Source organism: Aulostomus chinensis, chromosome 9 (genome assembly GCF_037954235.1).
Source record: "Aulostomus chinensis isolate RoL2024-O1b breed Wild chromosome 9, RoL_Achi_v1.0, whole genome shotgun sequence".
Classification (NCBI taxonomy): Eukaryota; Metazoa; Chordata; class Actinopteri; order Syngnathiformes; family Aulostomidae; genus Aulostomus; species Aulostomus chinensis.
In genome coordinates, this window is record NC_141328.1 from 6,213,197 (window position 1) to 6,229,852 (window position 16,656).

The 16,656-nt window shown below is 41.2% G+C and overlaps 3 protein-coding genes across 4 annotated transcripts; 1 reads left to right on the forward strand and 2 right to left on the reverse strand.

Annotated features, from left to right (window-relative positions):
• Nucleotides 1-192: 192 nt before the first annotated feature.
• On the reverse strand, nt 193-4,201 carry timm17b (translocase of inner mitochondrial membrane 17 homolog B (yeast)). The gene is made up of 6 exons (XM_086213375.1): nt 4,056-4,201; nt 3,299-3,398; nt 3,152-3,215; nt 2,834-2,962; nt 2,613-2,723; nt 193-1,915 (listed from the first exon to the last, which is right to left on the reverse strand). The coding sequence occupies exons 1-6, from the start codon at nt 4,079-4,081 to the stop codon at nt 1,839-1,841; spliced, it is 507 nt and encodes a 168-aa protein (XP_086069501.1). The 5' UTR covers nt 4,082-4,201; the 3' UTR covers nt 193-1,838.
• A 156-nt stretch (nt 4,202-4,357) lies between these two features.
• On the forward strand, nt 4,358-7,180 carry pqbp1 (polyglutamine binding protein 1). The gene is made up of 7 exons (XM_086213374.1): nt 4,358-4,488; nt 5,119-5,186; nt 5,270-5,381; nt 5,672-5,772; nt 5,850-6,038; nt 6,119-6,176; nt 6,821-7,180. The coding sequence occupies exons 2-7, from the start codon at nt 5,120-5,122 to the stop codon at nt 6,969-6,971; spliced, it is 678 nt and encodes a 225-aa protein (XP_086069500.1). The 5' UTR covers nt 4,358-4,488; nt 5,119; the 3' UTR covers nt 6,972-7,180.
• A 131-nt stretch (nt 7,181-7,311) lies between these two features.
• On the reverse strand, nt 7,312-15,485 carry gpkow (G patch domain and KOW motifs). 2 transcript variants are annotated; one of them, XM_086213373.1, is made up of 11 exons: nt 15,174-15,209; nt 14,912-15,107; nt 14,667-14,812; nt 11,858-11,964; nt 10,749-10,953; nt 10,433-10,565; nt 10,030-10,210; nt 9,417-9,537; nt 8,968-9,037; nt 7,751-7,836; nt 7,312-7,663 (listed from the first exon to the last, which is right to left on the reverse strand). In XM_086213373.1, exons 1-11 carry the CDS (start codon nt 15,183-15,185, stop codon nt 7,535-7,537), a joined length of 1,386 nt encoding a protein of 461 aa, XP_086069499.1. In that variant the 5' UTR covers nt 15,186-15,209; the 3' UTR covers nt 7,312-7,534. The 2 variants fall into 2 exon arrangements, with proteins under 2 accessions (XP_086069499.1, XP_086069498.1); XM_086213372.1 differs by lacking the exon at nt 15,174-15,209 and adding an exon at nt 15,247-15,485 and having other exon boundaries at nt 7,322-7,663; nt 14,912-15,081.
• Nucleotides 15,486-16,656: the final 1,171 nt, after the last annotated feature.

Here is a 16,656-nt window from a genome sequence, read left to right on the forward strand (position 1 = left end):
TCCTTTTATTTCCAAACAAAAGAAAAATAAAAGTGATTTAAGCAAACAGGCAGGATATGTTTGCCTCCACCAGCTGTCAAGTAGGAATGAGAGGATCCTCCTGAGATTTTGAGGTGTTTCATTAACACAGAAAAATCCCTCAGATGAGTACAAATCTGTATTAAATAAATAACACAAATTCAAAGGAACATTTGATGCTTTTATTATTTTCCTTTAGTAATTTGTATAAATAAATTAAAACATAAAATAAACATTCTATACATAGTTTTTACATCAAAACACTCAGTCGTGCTGCTACTGAAAATCCCCTCCCTGTGGTGGCTTCCGTTTTAGGAAAACAGGGAGACTTTAAAGTGCTCAGTTGTTAGATGAATAATGCAGAAATCCAAAAGAAGATTAAAAGTGACAAGAGGTGCACCGTAACTGTCTCACTAAATAGTGAGCAACAGCCCGGAGACCAATGGGAACACCAATCAAGAAATCATTTCTGAGAAGCCCTCCATGCTTTCAACATGGTAAAGAATTCATCTATTCTAGAATAAAAGCATTTAAAGCTGCCGGGGGAGGTAATAACTTAAGAAGAGTAACAGCCAACAAAGAATGAGGCGTCAGCGCGCACACACATAATTTAATCACACTGCTTATCTGCATTGATTGTCACAGGATTGAAATACCTCTCGAAATGGTAAAATCTCGCTAAACTGAAGTTTTCTTCATCCGTTCACAAGCACAGTCATTAAATATAATGGCTTCATTGTTGATTAAACACTACAATTGTAAAATATTTGGAAACTTGGCATTTTGGGAAATACACTTTTTCTTTCAAGTTTGATGAGAAAATTGATAATCAACTTCATATCTGTCCATTAATTATGAAGCTGGAGACAGAGATCTTAGCTCAGCACAAACTGTTGGACAATATTCATCCACCCATCAGCATTTTCAAAACTTTCTCTTATTTTTTTAACAAAAGAAAAAAAATCTGGTGTTAAAAAAAAATGATGTGTGTTGTGTGGTGGGATTATTTCTTAGCTGGAGCAGTGAATTCCTCCAGGCTTCACTCGTTGTTTGGCAACCTCCAAGCGATAACAATGCTGAAAATAACTTTGCTTGTTGGCCAAAAAAAAAAAATAGTCCAGCAAATAATTTCCTGCAAAAATGGTTAATCGTTGATTAAAATGACTGTAGATCATAGATTCAATTTATGAGACATACAAATTGAAAAGTGAGTTTAAATGTGCTGCTGCTCCCAGCTACATATCAACATACTGACACAGAGGACTGTGGCAGGGGATCTTTCTGTGTGAGTCTCCATGTTCTCCCTGTGCCTGTGTGGGTTCTCTCTGGTACTCCAGCTTCCTCCCACAGTCCAAAGACATCAAGAGAGGACGAGGCTGATTGATACTCTAAATTGACCGTAGGTGTGACTGTGAGTGTGAATGGTTGTCTGTCTCTATGTGTTGGCCCTGTGATGGACTGGTGACCTGTCCAGGGTGAACCCCGCCTCTCACCTGAAAGCACCAGCCCCCCCTGTGACCCTTAACAGATAAGCAGAAGAAAATGGATGGATGGATGACATAGAGGACAACTAAGAGTATTTCTCAAAATGGAACATTGAATGCAAAGTCAGTTCCTTTATCATACAGCATATTTACACACAATTATTGACTCACAAAGAACTAAAAGTATTTCACCCCTGAGGTATGAACACACAGTGCATCTACACCACTGTAGTAACCAGTCACTCCAGGTCTTGGTCATCCTGGAACAAAGTCAAGTTCCTCCCACCTGATTCCGCCTGACTCACTGTGTCAACAGGCTGCAGTCCTTGTTCCCTTCTACTGAAACTGGTCCTTCGGCCCCTGCTGCTGGTCCTTTGGAGGTAGCTGACTGGGGTCATCGGCAAAGGGGATTGCTAGGAAGGAAAAGAAACATACCTCAGTTAAGAACACAGACTACAGACTGGAACAAACCCCTAAACAGGAAATATAGGACACCCCTCATTTCATTCCATCCTTTGTTTTATATGAGTTTTTAGTAAAAAGTAAGCTCTCATGCCGTGTGACCTGGGGACTGAAAACCTGTGCTAAGTTCTCGGACATGTCTCTTTATATTTCAATGCCTCCTATATCTATATATTTTATCTTTTTTTCAGCAGTTTCAATATCATGTGATTTACAGACTCCACATCAGTGCCAGGTACTAGTCAGACTAGACTGGACTTGACTGGAAATACAGGACACACCTCTTTTTAATAGCATACTAAAAAAAAAGCAACAAAAAAAAATCACTTTATAAACAGTCGATACATTTTTTTTCATTTGAACTAACTCTCTTCCATAATAGATACTCACATCAACCGCTCTGAACACTACCAAGCCTTTCTGTTATTCACAAGATTGAGTAAAAGAGTAATTTCCAGTTCCATTTCAGCCTTCCTGTCAGACTCAGGTCCATTAGAAGACAATAAACATGGACAAATTAATGAATTGCAAACTGTGGAAAGTCACTAATGGTTAATATTCTAGCTTCTTATCAGTGATGAAGTCAAAATGTTTGATGGTGTGAATGACTGTTCCTTTACATATTGTTTGCAAGATAAAACAACTCACGGTTCTGAAACTGCTGTGCTGTGTATCTGGTTAGGAGTATCCCAAAACCTTCAATCAGAGCGAGCAAAATTCCCCCCATCATGGCCGAGCCCATCATAGTTAATGGCCCACCTGGAGAAAAACACAAAAACTCACTGAACCTGATGTGGTCTGTGACACCAGAGCTTGGTGTAACAGTAGGGTCGGCAGGATTGATCAGAACTATCTGGGTTTCCTCTTACTGCGAGCGGCCAGGATGGCTCCAGTCAGCGCGCCACTTGTTATGGAGTTCCAAGGATCCTCTTTCCCCCTCAGACGGACTAAACCACAGTCGATGGTGGAGAAGAGCCCTCCCCATACAGCGAAGCTACCTGCAAAAATGAAGTCTGATGGAATGTATGCTTTTGGTCTGTTAAGGAAAACAATTTGTCAGTGAATTCTAAATAAAAACAGTTCTTCTGGCAAAGATGAGCAACACAAATGTTAAATATCAAAAGCATTAAAAATATTAATAAGCTATAGCAAAGAAAAAAGTCAAAGTATAAATATGATCTCCTGACCTCCGATCTGTGGAGCTCTTATCCTCACTGCGTTTCCACTTCCTCGCAGCCTGTGTCCAACACCCTGAAATATCACAGTATTGTTATATTCTGTCTTTAAAAACCTAATAAAGAGTGAGACAGCAAACAATCATAAGGTGAACTCACTGCAGGTGCATTTCGAAAGCCCTTGATCGCCTGGAACACCCCTCCACCAATTGCACCCATGGTGAAGGCACCTCCACAGTCATCCACTATTCTCCAGGGACTGCAGGAATGCATTAAGGAACAGGATAGAAAAAGTTAAAGACACTTTGGCTTCATGCAGCTGCTACAATACAGTAGCTGTATCATACGTATCAAGCTGAGTGGATGGATAAAAAAAGTTAATGAACAAAAAAAAGCAATGACTTCCATAACTGACAAATTGTTAAGTCAAATTCAGTTCTTCTTCAAGCATGAAGTAGGCTTGACTTAGTTTAGCCATTATTTTATGATTAAGTCACAACTGACTATTGTTTTGCATTTGAATGTATTTGTGTGAGATACATACGTAAATTATATTGAACGTATATTTTCAAGAAGCAGATTAATTCGGCTGTATGGCTAAATCTAGCATATTTTTTCTTAAATAAAATAGATACACGACATAAATATTTTCATGCGTATTTTCTCTCTAGTTTAATTCGCCTTACATGCACCTGCCATGCAAACACCGAAAACAGGTTGCTAATTGTTAACAAGGACCGTACTGAGCTTTATCTTGTTAAGCTATGTCAGTAGGCTAACCGGCTAACCCTGCTATAAATTCTCTGTTAATTCTATCAGCTAGTCAGTAAAACGCACTATCAATGATACACTAACCTAACCGGATGTCTTTTTTTGAATATGCAAGTAAAGACAAGAGTATAAACTCTAATCTCACCAAGGTTCACGGGCATATTCCTCCATGTTTGTTGTTGTCGTTGCCTGATGTTGTCAAGCAAACCGCGTGACGTCATCACGGTCTTTTTCTTCTTCTTCGCCTTTCATTAATTTGCGCTTTCGCAACAAGCGATATTTTAGAGATACCGACCACTGGATTGGAAAAGAAGCAATAAAAAACAAGTTAATCGTTCTTTATCTAACGCCACTTTTGAATTGTAATTTATTTTCTGTCTTGTACATTAAATTGAGGAATTAAATTAACTTAACATTTCCGTAGATTTTTTTTTTAATTCCCCCAGGGAAGGTCTCTAACGTAAAGATTCTTTTCGTCAACGCGATGACGTCATTAATGTGCGCCCCCTGTGCTGCATTGGGAAGTCTTATCGTCGCTTCTGCTCACCGAGAATAAAGAGACGATTATCTTAAAACAGGTAAAGAAATACATCACTTTATTTCAATAAAAGTGTTTGTTGTACTTGGTTGTTTAATATTAGGGTTGATTGTTAAGTCTTTGCAGCGCCTCCGCCATGTTGCCGCGGGACCACACTGGTGCTGTTGAATTCCTGTTTTCAGTCCTCTGTTATTAACTCGAAGTACGAAGTTATTTTAAACCTATTCGGCTTCTTTTCCAAATCTCTGTCGCTGCAAATGTACAATTTAAAGCTCAGCCAGCTGTTCTTCAGATGCACGCATACAAATAGGAACGTATTCCAGGGTTCTTATTGATTATTGTCATTTTGCTTAATAAATTGCAAAATTCTGTACAATTTCCGAGAGCCCAACAGGACGTTGTTGTCAAATTGCGTCTCCGATCATAAAATCAAACTCATTGACAACCGTTCACTCGAATATCTGACTACAGATAATAACATTTCACGAAAAAAGGGTCTTTACCCTTTGTTGGCATTCTTACTTGAAAAATATGTTGTGTGGATAATCAATTATCAGCTAATGACAAATAACTGTCCGCTGATTAATCGTTCAAGATCCATGTCAGCTCCCACAGCTGCTGTAGTCAGTGGATGAGGTCAGGAATTAAACTTCTCTCTTCCATTTTGCAGGATGCCTCTACCTCCGGCTCTCCTGGCCCGTTTGGCCAAGAGAGGGATTGTTAAACCCTCAGAGCAAGGTTGTAGAACACACTTTACAAAAACACCCAGACCCTAATACATTTGTTGACTTCTAACCATGTTTGTCCTCCATTTTATACAGAAGTAGATGAGGAGATTATTGCTGAAGATTACGATGACAACAATGTAGATTATGAAGCCACCAGATTAGAGAATCTACCACCAAACTGGTATAAAGTCTTTGATCCTGCTTGGTATGTATATTTATTATTTTTATAGATTGTCAATTTTGAAATTTCATACACATTACTATTTTGGGAACATAGTGACAGATTCAGACTGGTCAGGTTCCTTTATAAATCCAAATCCAAGAGCATTAACATGCTAATTTGAACCTAACTTCTGCACTGAAAGACTAAGAACGGGGCTGCGGTATATTACCGTTGAGTGTAACCAATCTGTTTTATACCTGAATGTTATATGTGTATTGAAGTTTGTGAGCGGATGCTACATTTGTTTGAGAGTATAGTTTTATTTTTCACAGTGGTCTCCCTTATTACTGGAATGTGGAGACAGATTTGGTGGCTTGGCTGTCCCCAAATGATCCGTCTGCACAGATAACAAAGCCTGCAAAGAAACAAAGGGGTAGGAAAAGTTGCTCATCATGTTTTATTGTCCCAAAATTCTGGCAATATTGTCACCTGACATTTTTTTTACTCCAGCTGAGGGAGGAGAAGACAGAGTTGAGAGGCAAAATGAGAAGCCTGACAGAGAACGCGACCGAGACAGAGAACGGGAAAGAGAGCGAGAAAGAGAAAGAGACAGGACTCGGGAGAGAGATGACGGGAGGGACAGAGACAGAAGAAAGCAGAGGAGAGAAGACATTGCACCGTACAACAAGAACAAAAGAGGTAACGTTTAGATTTATATGGTCGTGAAGAAGTGAATGTGAATTACATGAATGACTGTTACATATTGATTGTCCTTTCAGGAAGAAAAGATGACGAAATGGACCCAATGGATCCAAGTGCTTATTCTGATGCCCCAAGGTACAGTAGGAAATGAGCGGCTGGTGCTGATGCAACGTTTGCTTTTTTTCTCAGTGATGTAATGTCCTCGCCATTTTGGGTGTCATCGTTTTTCAATATGGAATGAACAGCTGGGCAAAAGTGGGTCATTTTCCATAGAAGCCAAGGGTCTAAGCTTTTTTAATTTCATGTTTCTGTCTTCTATTGAACCAGACAAAAAAAAGGGTTTTGCGGATGTTGAAATTTTTGGGGGGGATAAACTCAGATTTTTGGAGGTTATTTACCAAAATTCAAATTTTTTTTAGGCTTTTCTCTTTCTTCTGGTTTGTGGGTTGTCCTTTCATTGCCTCTTTTTACGTCTAAGAGATGAGGACAGATAATCCTTTGGCTGTTCCCATGTAAACTAGTGAAATTCTCAGACTTTTCAGTAGAAGAACTCCATTTTTTTTTTTCAATCACATCCTAATCCCCCTGAAGTATCTCAGAATTGGAGCAAATTATGTTTCTAACCAGGTATCAGACCTGTTAACACCTCAGGAAATAAGATTTGGGAATACTTAAATCCTCAAATTTAACAAACGCAGGTCTTTCACACTCTATTTCAAACCATAGCTGAAGCGCTGTTTTCAAAAGAAGTTCAATAACAAAGTGGTTTATCTTTATAGGGGCACATGGTCGAGTGGTCTTCCCAAACGTAATGAGGCCAAGACGGGTGCAGATACCACAGCGGCCGGGCCTCTGTTCCAGCAACGACCGTACCCCAGTCCAGGAGCCGTGCTCCGGGCTAACGCTGCTAACCAACCACCCAAGGAGTGACACACACACACACACACACAGTAGAGGATGTCCTTAAGATCACTTTTCTTCTCACTGGTAAAGTGTGTGCACACTTCAGAAATGGTGTTCAACATGTTGTACATAAGTTTTTATACGACTCAAGGAATGGCACTCCTGCTACGAGAACCATTGAGGGAGATCAGTGTTAATAAATGTAAAGATTACTGTGTAAGTGACTCTTTGCATGGTTTCTTTATGGCTACCACCAAGTTGTATTGTTTGTAGATGTTCAAATGTGAGATTGATTTTGTGATTCAAAAACAAATCTCAAGAGATCAAATGGGATGTTTCTGATAGAACAAGAGAATGTTTGGCTCACTAAACATCAATTTCAGTCATTCCCAATTATGATTCAGTCAATCAATTTAATAATTATTCCTGCTCTATTTTCTTCATGTTAAATCCAAAAAAAAATTGAAGTAATTTTTGGCATGGTTTTATTACAAACATTGCTTAAAATCATAAATCCATTTTCTTGAAATGTTACAAAATACAACATTTAGGGCCAGACGAGAGGAAAACGACAGGAAATATTAAATTGTTCAGTGGTCTGCTGCTCCAATGTAGTGACAAATGGAGTCGTAGTCCAACGTGAACACTTTCTCCTCGTGTCTGTCGAGCTGGACCATCGCTCTGCACTTGCTCTTGTCCCGCCGGAGAATACGTCCTACCTGGACACACACACATTTAAGTAGTAATAAATAACAACATCAGCTAATCTCACTCAAATACACACTAGCTGTAGAAAAGATGCTCACCTGTCCCCTGTGCTCACCGAGTACAACCATGATGGCGTCGTATTCACTTTTTGGGACGATGGTCTCCAGCATGTCCTGTTTCACATCTGTCATTGTGAAAAGGGATGAGGTTACTCAAAGGATCTTGCATTGTCTTCAGCAACATTATAAAGAAGATCAAGGGATGTGCATTTTCTCTGGGATCTTTCAGACTATTAAGATTGTGACAACGTGACTGGTCTCACTTGTTGAAGCACTGGAGTCATTACACGTAATTACCTCACAGTCTGGAATTTATTTAGTACCGTCTTATTGTCTGAATGACTCAATTAGATCTCAACCAACAATACCCCACGGCCTCTTCTTGGCAGGACCAAAACACACGTGTCTCTGATGCAAGCCCACTTTAAAATGTATTTATTGGCATCTAATGATCAGGAGGGTTTATCATAACCCTTTAATAGAATTAGTCCCAGAAATGTAAAACTAAATGTTTCATCCCTGACTAAGTGTTTACTGGTTACATTAGTTTTTTTGGTTTTGTTTTGTTTTTACAAAAAACAGATACAAAACAGGGATGCAGTAAAAAAAACAAAGAACCCCCCCCCCCCCCCCCCCCCAAGTGACACATACACACTGTAAATTTATCTGCGGTGTTTTAGCAACACAAACTTTGACCAGTTTTGGTCCAACAATCACTCAGCCACTAAGCTCCATTGGATCGTTTCCCTGCCACTAGTGGTCCAACTAAAAAAACAAACGAACATTGGAACTATCCTAGAAACTGATGCGTACTAAGACTTTTTTTTAATTTAAAATAAACTCAAGTTGCAATCATTTGAAATCAGACCAACATCAATAAACAGATATTTGCATGATTACAAATTTGTTTCGAGACTTTCAAACCATTCACCTCCCATTTGTTTGGGGTGTTCTTTTGATTTTCCCCCGTCTTCAACTACATGGACCTGAGTTGGTCATGTCAGCTGACCAGATGTATTGTGGGAAGTGAGTGGCATGGCTACAACATGCATTTTAAGTCAAATTTACTTTTATGGCACCAAATCAAAAAAGTGACATTTTATACATGGGGTAGATCTACAACTACACTCTATAAATTAGACCCAACCATTCCCCCACCAGCAGGCGCATCTGCAACAGTCACTTCTTGAATCTTGAACTCTGATGCGGGGATAAAAGTGCCACTGAGAGAGCGTGACGTGGCACTGCTGACTCACCATCTAACAGTCTTCCCTCTTCAGTCCGACAAACACAGGTGCTTGGTGTCAAGACGTCTTCCACGCGCATCTAGAAGAAAACAACACGGAAGAGTTGCATAACTGATGTTAGCTCTGTGAGATATGCAGAGATATGAGAAATGACTTTCCTGACGACTGATAGTAGGGCTGTCCCCTCTTGCTCCCCAAATACCCCATGCCTCCAAAGATTGTCCTTTGATGAATTCTACTCTGTTTGCTAGTATAACGTCCAGACGTGATGCTGCTGGCTTCATTTACGAGAGCCGTTTCATTGCTGGTCGTCTGTCTGTGTGGGGGTGCGACTGGGTGACCCACCAGTGGCCAGTGGGGCTTCACTGTCAGTTGTCATTGTGGATGTGAGAGAGATGCACATCTCTACAATGAAATAAGGTTTTTAGGCATTGCAAGCTGGTTATGTTTGCTCATACCTTTGAGTTGTAGTAGCGGCCCCCTTTGAAAGCTTTGTCTATAAAGCGGACTTTCAAGTCTCTCTGGAGCCAGGAGCGAGGAGCTGGTGCTCGCCGGAACTCTTTCTCTGGAGGCTTCTCTCTTGAGAAAAAACAAAAACAAAACAAACAACATATGTTTACTCAAAGAAAACATTGATACATAATTCACCAATAAATAAACTGGAAACACTGAGGTGTTCTGTTCTGATACACAAGCTGACATTTCAAATCTTGGTTTACATTTAGAGAATCTTCAGAAATGTAGTATATAGTCAGTGAGTCCTACGATCTGGAAGTGAGTTAGCATTGTTGAATGTTTGGTTAAATACATGAAATAAACTTGAGCTTAACAGAAGCTCAAGACAATAAAATGTTAATTGTTTTAGGAGTGGGGTTGCAAATAAGTGGCTTAACGTCACTACTGAGGTTGTCACGGACATTAATGTCATCACGCCAACTACAGAAGAAGTGTGAGGTGTGGTCGTAATCCAAAATCTGATGTAAAAATCCCTCTGGCTGTAGTCCGAGGAAACCCATAGCAACGCTAAATTCCGCACTGGCCGACAAAAACACATCTTCCCTCTCTACTGACCTGTCTTGACTGGATTCTTTGTATTTCCTCTTCCTGTCGTCTTTCCCTCTGTCTCTTTCTGAAGACTTGTGTTTGACCTCGTCACTGGAGCTCTTCTCTTTGTCCTCCCGTCTGTGTCGCTCCTTGTCTCGCTCTTTCTCCTTGTCTTTCACTGTGTCTTTATGTGCTTTACTGAGGCGACCTGGTTGGAAGGAAAACAGCTTAACACGCGAATACATTTTCATTTTAATTTGTTTTCTCTGTTACAATACTCTGTTGTCTGACCATATGACTGGTTTTCACAAGAGGATATTAAGTCAAGATGAAAAAGGAAAGGATAATTAGGAATTCTTTGTTGCTAACTGAAACTAACAAACACAAAATTAACAATCTGCACTATCTGAATGATTTGTTCGTTACTTACTGAGGTCTTTGCTGTACTTGTCATATTCCTTGCGTCCAACCAGTTTGATGGAATACTGGCTGATGGTCACCGTCTTACCGCCAATCGCCAGCTTTACCACGACGCGAGCATTGTCTGGATCAACACCTTCAATCTGGAGCACATGGAGGAACACAACCTGTTCAGAGGACTCACGGAAATAAAATAAAATAGAAGAGGGAGTGGGTCCTTTTGTTTCTGACTAAATTGTTTTTTTTCAGCAGCAAAGACAGGTGACTTAGAGGTGCCGGCCTGTCCTCACTTGTCTTAGAGCAAATACATTGGACATTTACTCCACCTTGCCATAGAGCTCTTTATGTGCTCCAGACTCTACCAGCACGCAGCCTCCAGGACCCATCACTAGCTCCTCCTCCTTGTCTCGCTCCTCGCCAGGTTTCGGGGGACGACGATGTTTGGTTGGCTCCAGATCCTTTATTGCTGAGCGATCTGCTCCCAGACCCAAACCTTTGGGACGGAGCTGGTGTTCGATAGGTTTCACATCTCTGGAGGAGGACGGGCAGAATAGCATTGATGGATAAAACTTTAACGGCATGCATTTAAAAATATTGCATTTGTGTGGCTGACATCAAATCCATGACCCTAACAGTAACTTCTTGATATTGTTTAAGGGGTGGAACGGCTCAGGCAGTGGAGCGGACGCCTCTTGTTCCTGTTGAGCAGGTTGACCATCAGAATGTGTGAATGAGGCAATGCTGCAAAGTACCTTCAGTGCTGTTCAAGTGGAAAGGTGCTGCATAACTGTACCATTTATTTAAAGTAATCATCTCGACGCTTTTCATTTGAGTACATTTTTAATTCAATATTGCAGAATGAGGTATTACGACGGCGATTAAACCTACGGTCCGCTGACTAAAGTGTGATCACAGTTATTACAGACTGAATGAGCTTGGTGTCCATCGTGGTGACCTAAAAAAAAAAAAGGCTCCAGCGAATGCCAAGCCAATGCTGTAGGTTCACAGTAAAGGCGTTTAATGGAAAACCCAGAGTCGACTTTCGTTATGAAGCTTTCAGGAGAAATGCAGCGTCATCAGTGAGCTGGCCACTGTCGGAACAAGACAACTGCTCTTCGAGACTTGTTTTTCGACAGTGGATGAGTTTGAGATATTGCGGGGACCAATGAGAGACGAAGCAGCAACCACGCTGAGGTGTGAAAGGTAGAGCTGCAGGTGACAGACGAGCAACTTCACCTTCTTAGTGAGGTAACAAAACTCCTTTCAACTGCTTGCTGCTGATGAACAGAGCATGTGAACAGTTGCTCACACAATGATGGAAGGAGGGCAAATACTAGCTGACAAATGTCCTAACATGATAAAGTTGGGTTGCTTCTTCCGGAGAAAACATTCATGTCACAGTAGAGGAAATGGTAAAGACAGGGGTCATACTTACTGTTTGAAGGTGCGTCCGATTCCTTCCCCTTTCTTCCAGCCCATTCCCTTCAGCATCGCAAGTCCGTAAGCATCAACGGGAACACTCTCATAATCTGCCTCTGTTGACTGACAAATAGATGCAGGTTGAGCAGAGACATGCATTCAAACTACAGACGGCATTTAAGGATGCAGCATTTTTCAAACTGGGTCCTATTTTGCGCTTGTGTTTGCATTGTAATGATAGGGAGCAGAATTATTGGAACTGTTCTAATATGAACAAGCGTCCATGTCAAAGTCTTTGGTTTTGCTGCTAAAAGGCTCAGATAGTTAATATCAGTGTCTGACAACATCATGGAGAAGATCCCTGTAGTCTCACTCCAGAACCTAACAGTTGGGAGTTTTTGCAGGACATTCAGAGTGTGTGAGTTCACATCCTGGAAGGAGTGAAGTAAGAGGTGTTCAAGTAACTTACTTATTCACTTGTGAATGAAAAAAAACTCAAGATGTGTCTTGCAGATCATTATAATAGTGACCATTTTGATTAACAGGTAGAAGAAATTCCACATCAAGCACTCTTTCCTTAAGGAAAATGCGGTTCAAAGTGTTTGGTTTTGCTACGGTGCAGAGAGGTCATGGTAAAGATATTGTGTTGATCTGGCTTCTGAGCCCACAGAGGAACTGCAGGAAAACAACAAGAACAATCAATCACTTGCTTATCATTTTGAATTTGGAGATGTTATAGAGATAATTCCTTGACATGCGTGACGATAGAAGCGTCTATCTCAATCGTGGTTCTCTCTGAGATGTTGCCTCATCCTGGAACAACACGCTAAGCACTTTTAGTGGAATGACAGACGCACACAATTGCCTTGTAGCAATACGTAGGAGGCTATCGAAACCATTTCAACCCCAACACACGGGAAAGCAGGGCCCAGGTTGAATAATACTGAATAATCCATTAAATGCCTGCTAATGTGACTAGGCAGGGATAGATGAGGTTCTTATGTAATCTTTGAGTTGCATAAAACTAAAAACTGTTTGTGGCGACAGACAGAATGAAGCAGTTTGCGATGCTGGTCTTAGTCAGCCGTTTGGCTGCAGGCTGTCAGCTCAGGCTGACTAAAAGTCACCAGGCAGCACAGAAGCCCTCATCAGAGCCGTGGCTCTGGCTCATCTCTTTCTCCACTGAAGGCTGCCCTCTCAGGGAGGCTGGCAGCCCCCTCTCACAGAAGAGATTGCATTAAAATGAGCTTAGAGGCGCAGTGAGCAAGTTTCCCCTCTTTCTCCTGTTCTAACAGTCACGTCTGCACTGATTGAGAGCAGATACGGGATGACAGTGATGAGGCGTGTGAGGTCACTGATGAAAAGTAACAGCACAAGATATGATTGGTTGGCTTTATGTCTTTAGGGCGAGCGTTGATGCCTGTCTGCCACCCAAGCTGGACTGTTCTGACAAAGTCATCCGCTACCACACACACACAACTCTACACACACTCAAGGGTGCTATTCTACTTGACAGTCACACACTCAAACTGAAATCTGAGTTGCCAGTCTACCAGACGTTTTGTGCTGTCAAACATTTTCATATGCTCACTTGAGATGCAACTCTAGCAGATTGTCATTCCAAACTCCCTATTGAAGTAATTATTATTCACAAAGCCCAAACAAACACGGCTGAAAGCACAAGGCAGGTGTTTTTACGTTTAAGGTACATTTTAATCAAATTCCCACTGAGCCGCTGATTAGCCTTCATTCTTCTTGTACATGAAATATTCAGAGGAACAGGTGAGACCTGGTGAAAACGAACTATTACATCAGACAGTAATTTATCTGAAATGTGCACGCGTGGATATCAGTTGCATCGGCGGTTTGGGAGAATCACATCATTATAATTAACATTCTGATTGATGGTGAACAGGTTGCAGGTCGGGAAATGATACATCGTTAATAAGGGAAGTGATATTTTAATGAAATTTTCTAAAATGACAACATAGCAGAGCTGCAAAACTCATATATTACACATCCATTCCATGGTAAAGTGCTGCTGTCCTCTGATGTCCATGGCGCCTGGGCCACAAGCCAACCTGTGTGTGAGTGTGTGAAGGCAACTTCACTAGTCAGCATTCAGCAACACACTTCCAGGCTAGAATGATGGGATTTTAGTTGGATGGAGGGCTGAGAGATGCTGAAACAGGTCTGATATCTTTTTAATGAGGACTAATTTGTTTCTCTGGCACTAAATGTGGAATGAATAAAACAACTAAAAACATAAAATACACAAGAAACATTTGGAGACAGCTTTAGCGATCAGTCTAATTGTTAGTTAAAACTGTATCAACCAGGGGTTTCACAACTGTTGCATCTGCCTGAATGCTCATGAAGATCAAGCTGGACAATAACGACTGCCAAGCATCGTCAGGACTTTATCAAAAGACTTGCTAGAATTCAATTCTAAAACTACAAAAACAATTAATTAATAATTAAGCTGAAACCTTATTTGGAAATGCATTCACTTTTGCTATTAAAATTTTGTCTTACATGGATGTTTTCTTTCTATGGCATCGATGATTTCATGAAAACATCCAAGTCCAGCTTAGAGTTTTTGTTAAGACTTCATTGTTAGGGCCGCCTGTGATAAAACATTATTTGTTCAATGAAACATAAGAAAATACTGCAATATGCCCATCACATGTCCTTTGAGTCTAATAACATTTTTGACCAATGGTCCAAAAACCAGCAATATCCCATTCACAGTGAGTTAAGACAAAGAAAGAGCAGCAAATGTGTCTCAGCTGCAGTATTTCTGCAGTAGTGGATTTCCTACTTACAGATTCAGGCCGCAGGTCCACCTTTATCTGGTCTCCATCCTCAAAGCCCTCTGGCACTTTGTTCTGCATTAACAAGGGGATGGAAAGGTTGAGGTTGCTCTCTGACTGAGGACCATTCTGCCACAGTTCAAGCTGCCGCCGCGAATCTGGAAGCATCAGATGAGGAAACTTGGCATGTGAGCTGCTGACCCCTCAACTTTTCCTCCACATATCAAGGATGATGTCTTACAAATGTGCATACCCACCCTCAATGAGCTCTTTGACCGCCTGGGACTCTACGGAGTCACTGTTTTGAGTTGCTTCTTGTGTTTTGCCTCCACCTCCATCGTTCTGGTTGGCCCGGTCCGGTTTGTGCCAACGGTTCTTCTGGATCAGGGGGATGACGAGCTCTTTGGGCTTTTCAGACGGTTTTGTACTACAGGAAACAGCAAAGTCATGGCACTGGGAATTTAAATTAATGCCTACAACATTTTTTACGCACATTAAAAGAATGCATTACAAACTAACTTCCAGTTTCATCAGAATTGGAACGAATCGGTACCAGCTTTCACTCAACGTCTGTTAGCATTAGCACGCCTACCTTTGCAATTCATTCCGGTTAATGCCGGTTAGGTAGTCTTTGTCATCTTTCCTGGTCGCAGCGTCTCCGGTGGTCGGTTTAAATTTACTGACAGTTTTAGTGAAACCAAACGACACTGCGGGTGTTTTCCTCTCCCCTTGGTCCTCAGAGGCAGACGATTTCAGAGAACCAGCATCTTCTCCGTACGACGCCATTATTGTTTAGAACGAAAGTGCGACGTTTGACAAGGGAATGCTGGGAGTTGTAGTTTTCCTTTATGTCGCATACTTCTTGCTAGCTACTACAAGATACTACTTCTCCCATCATGCCTCAGAATTAAAGCTGCAACAACCAGCAGGGTACGAGCACAAAATGTTTTCCAAATCCACAGGAGAGTCCACCCAACAAATGATAAGAAATAAAGGACAGTACAAGTGGGATTATGTTGAAGGTCACAGCGCCAATTTTATTCGCAAGCCTTTTGATGTTTAGCAATTGCTAGAAGAAAAGGCTCAAGGCTGTCTTCCCCTCTCATCATTGTGATAATGCACCAACAAGGTTGAAATCTCTTCAATGATGAAGAGGAGTGTGCCCTGACAAAACCACGTTTCTAGTAGAAAAGAACAACTTTATTGTTAGGCCTTGATAAAAGCCATAAGCCAAAATGCACCAGTCAAACAATAAAGTTGTTCTCAACTGCAACTTTTGTTGGAATTTTGAGCATCAGTCCATTGTTTACACTGCTTCTCCTGTACTGGGTCATGGGGGGGCTGGAGCCTATCCCAGCTGTCACTGGGTGAAAGGTGGGGTTCATCCTCATCCGTAAGGAAATGCATTGTCATATTTCGCACAAGTTCTGATGGTTGTGGGCTGATGGCATTGCGTTTACTGGCAGGCGGCTGCTGGAGATAAGACTGATTCCAAATTTATTGGATTTTGAGGGCCATGGGTTGTGTGATAGCACAAAATCTCTCTAACTAATCTCTGACTTTGATATCTAACTTTAGTCCCAGAGTTTTCACTTTCATCTGATTTTAATCTGTTTAATCTCTGACACTCAGATGATGTCTGGGAGTATCAATACTATCTGGGCAATTCAGTCCAATCCAATCGAGCCATCATCCAATCACTGTGCTTCATCTGTGTTGCATCATCACTGACATCATCAAATCACAATGCTTCAGCGCTTTGCATCCCCGCCCCGTGTCTCTCTCAAGTGGCATTAATTTGTGATCTCCTGGCCCTGACCTGAGGCACGAAGAGTGGATCCTTCATAATACCAAATAAAATACGGTTGATTCAAGTGTCATATCAGTCGCTGTAAGGTAGAAGTCTCTGTATCTACTGTGACTACACAGTATCTGACTGTCGAAGTGATTTGAATTTTTGTTGATCAGTGTAGGCATCATCTAAGCAAGATATCTCTTTCTA

What these genes read in the sequence shown, in the direction of transcription:
- timm17b (XM_086213375.1), bottom strand. Translation starts at nt 4,081, where the DNA reads ATGGAGGAATATGCCCGTGAACCTTG. An exon ending in GAATATGCCCGTGAACCTTG is followed by an intron (nt 3,399 to 4,055) that starts GTGAGATTAGAG and finishes GCATTCCTGCAG; the next exon opens with TCCCTGGAGAATAGTGGATG. An exon ending in GCTTTCGAAATGCACCTGCA is followed by an intron (nt 3,216 to 3,298) that starts GTGAGTTCACCT and finishes GTGATATTTCAG; the next exon opens with GGTGTTGGACACAGGCTGCG.
- pqbp1 (XM_086213374.1), top strand. Translation starts at nt 5,120, where the DNA reads ATGCCTCTACCTCCGGCTCTCCTGGCCCGTTTGGCCAAGAGAGGGATT. An exon ending in TGTTAAACCCTCAGAGCAAG is followed by an intron (nt 5,187 to 5,269) that starts GTTGTAGAACAC and finishes CATTTTATACAG; the next exon opens with AAGTAGATGAGGAGATTATT. An exon ending in GTACAACAAGAACAAAAGAG is followed by an intron (nt 6,039 to 6,118) that starts GTAACGTTTAGA and finishes TTGTCCTTTCAG; the next exon opens with GAAGAAAAGATGACGAAATG.
- gpkow (XM_086213372.1), bottom strand. Translation starts at nt 15,440, where the DNA reads ATGGCGTCGTACGGAGAAGATGCTGGTTCTCTGAAATCGTCTGCCTCT. An exon ending in GGTCAAAGAGCTCATTGAGG is followed by an intron (nt 14,813 to 14,911) that starts GTGGGTATGCAC and finishes TGATGCTTCCAG; the next exon opens with ATTCGCGGCGGCAGCTTGAA. An exon ending in CAAGTACAGCAAAGACCTCA is followed by an intron (nt 10,211 to 10,432) that starts GTAAGTAACGAA and finishes CCTTCCAACCAG; the next exon opens with GTCGCCTCAGTAAAGCACAT.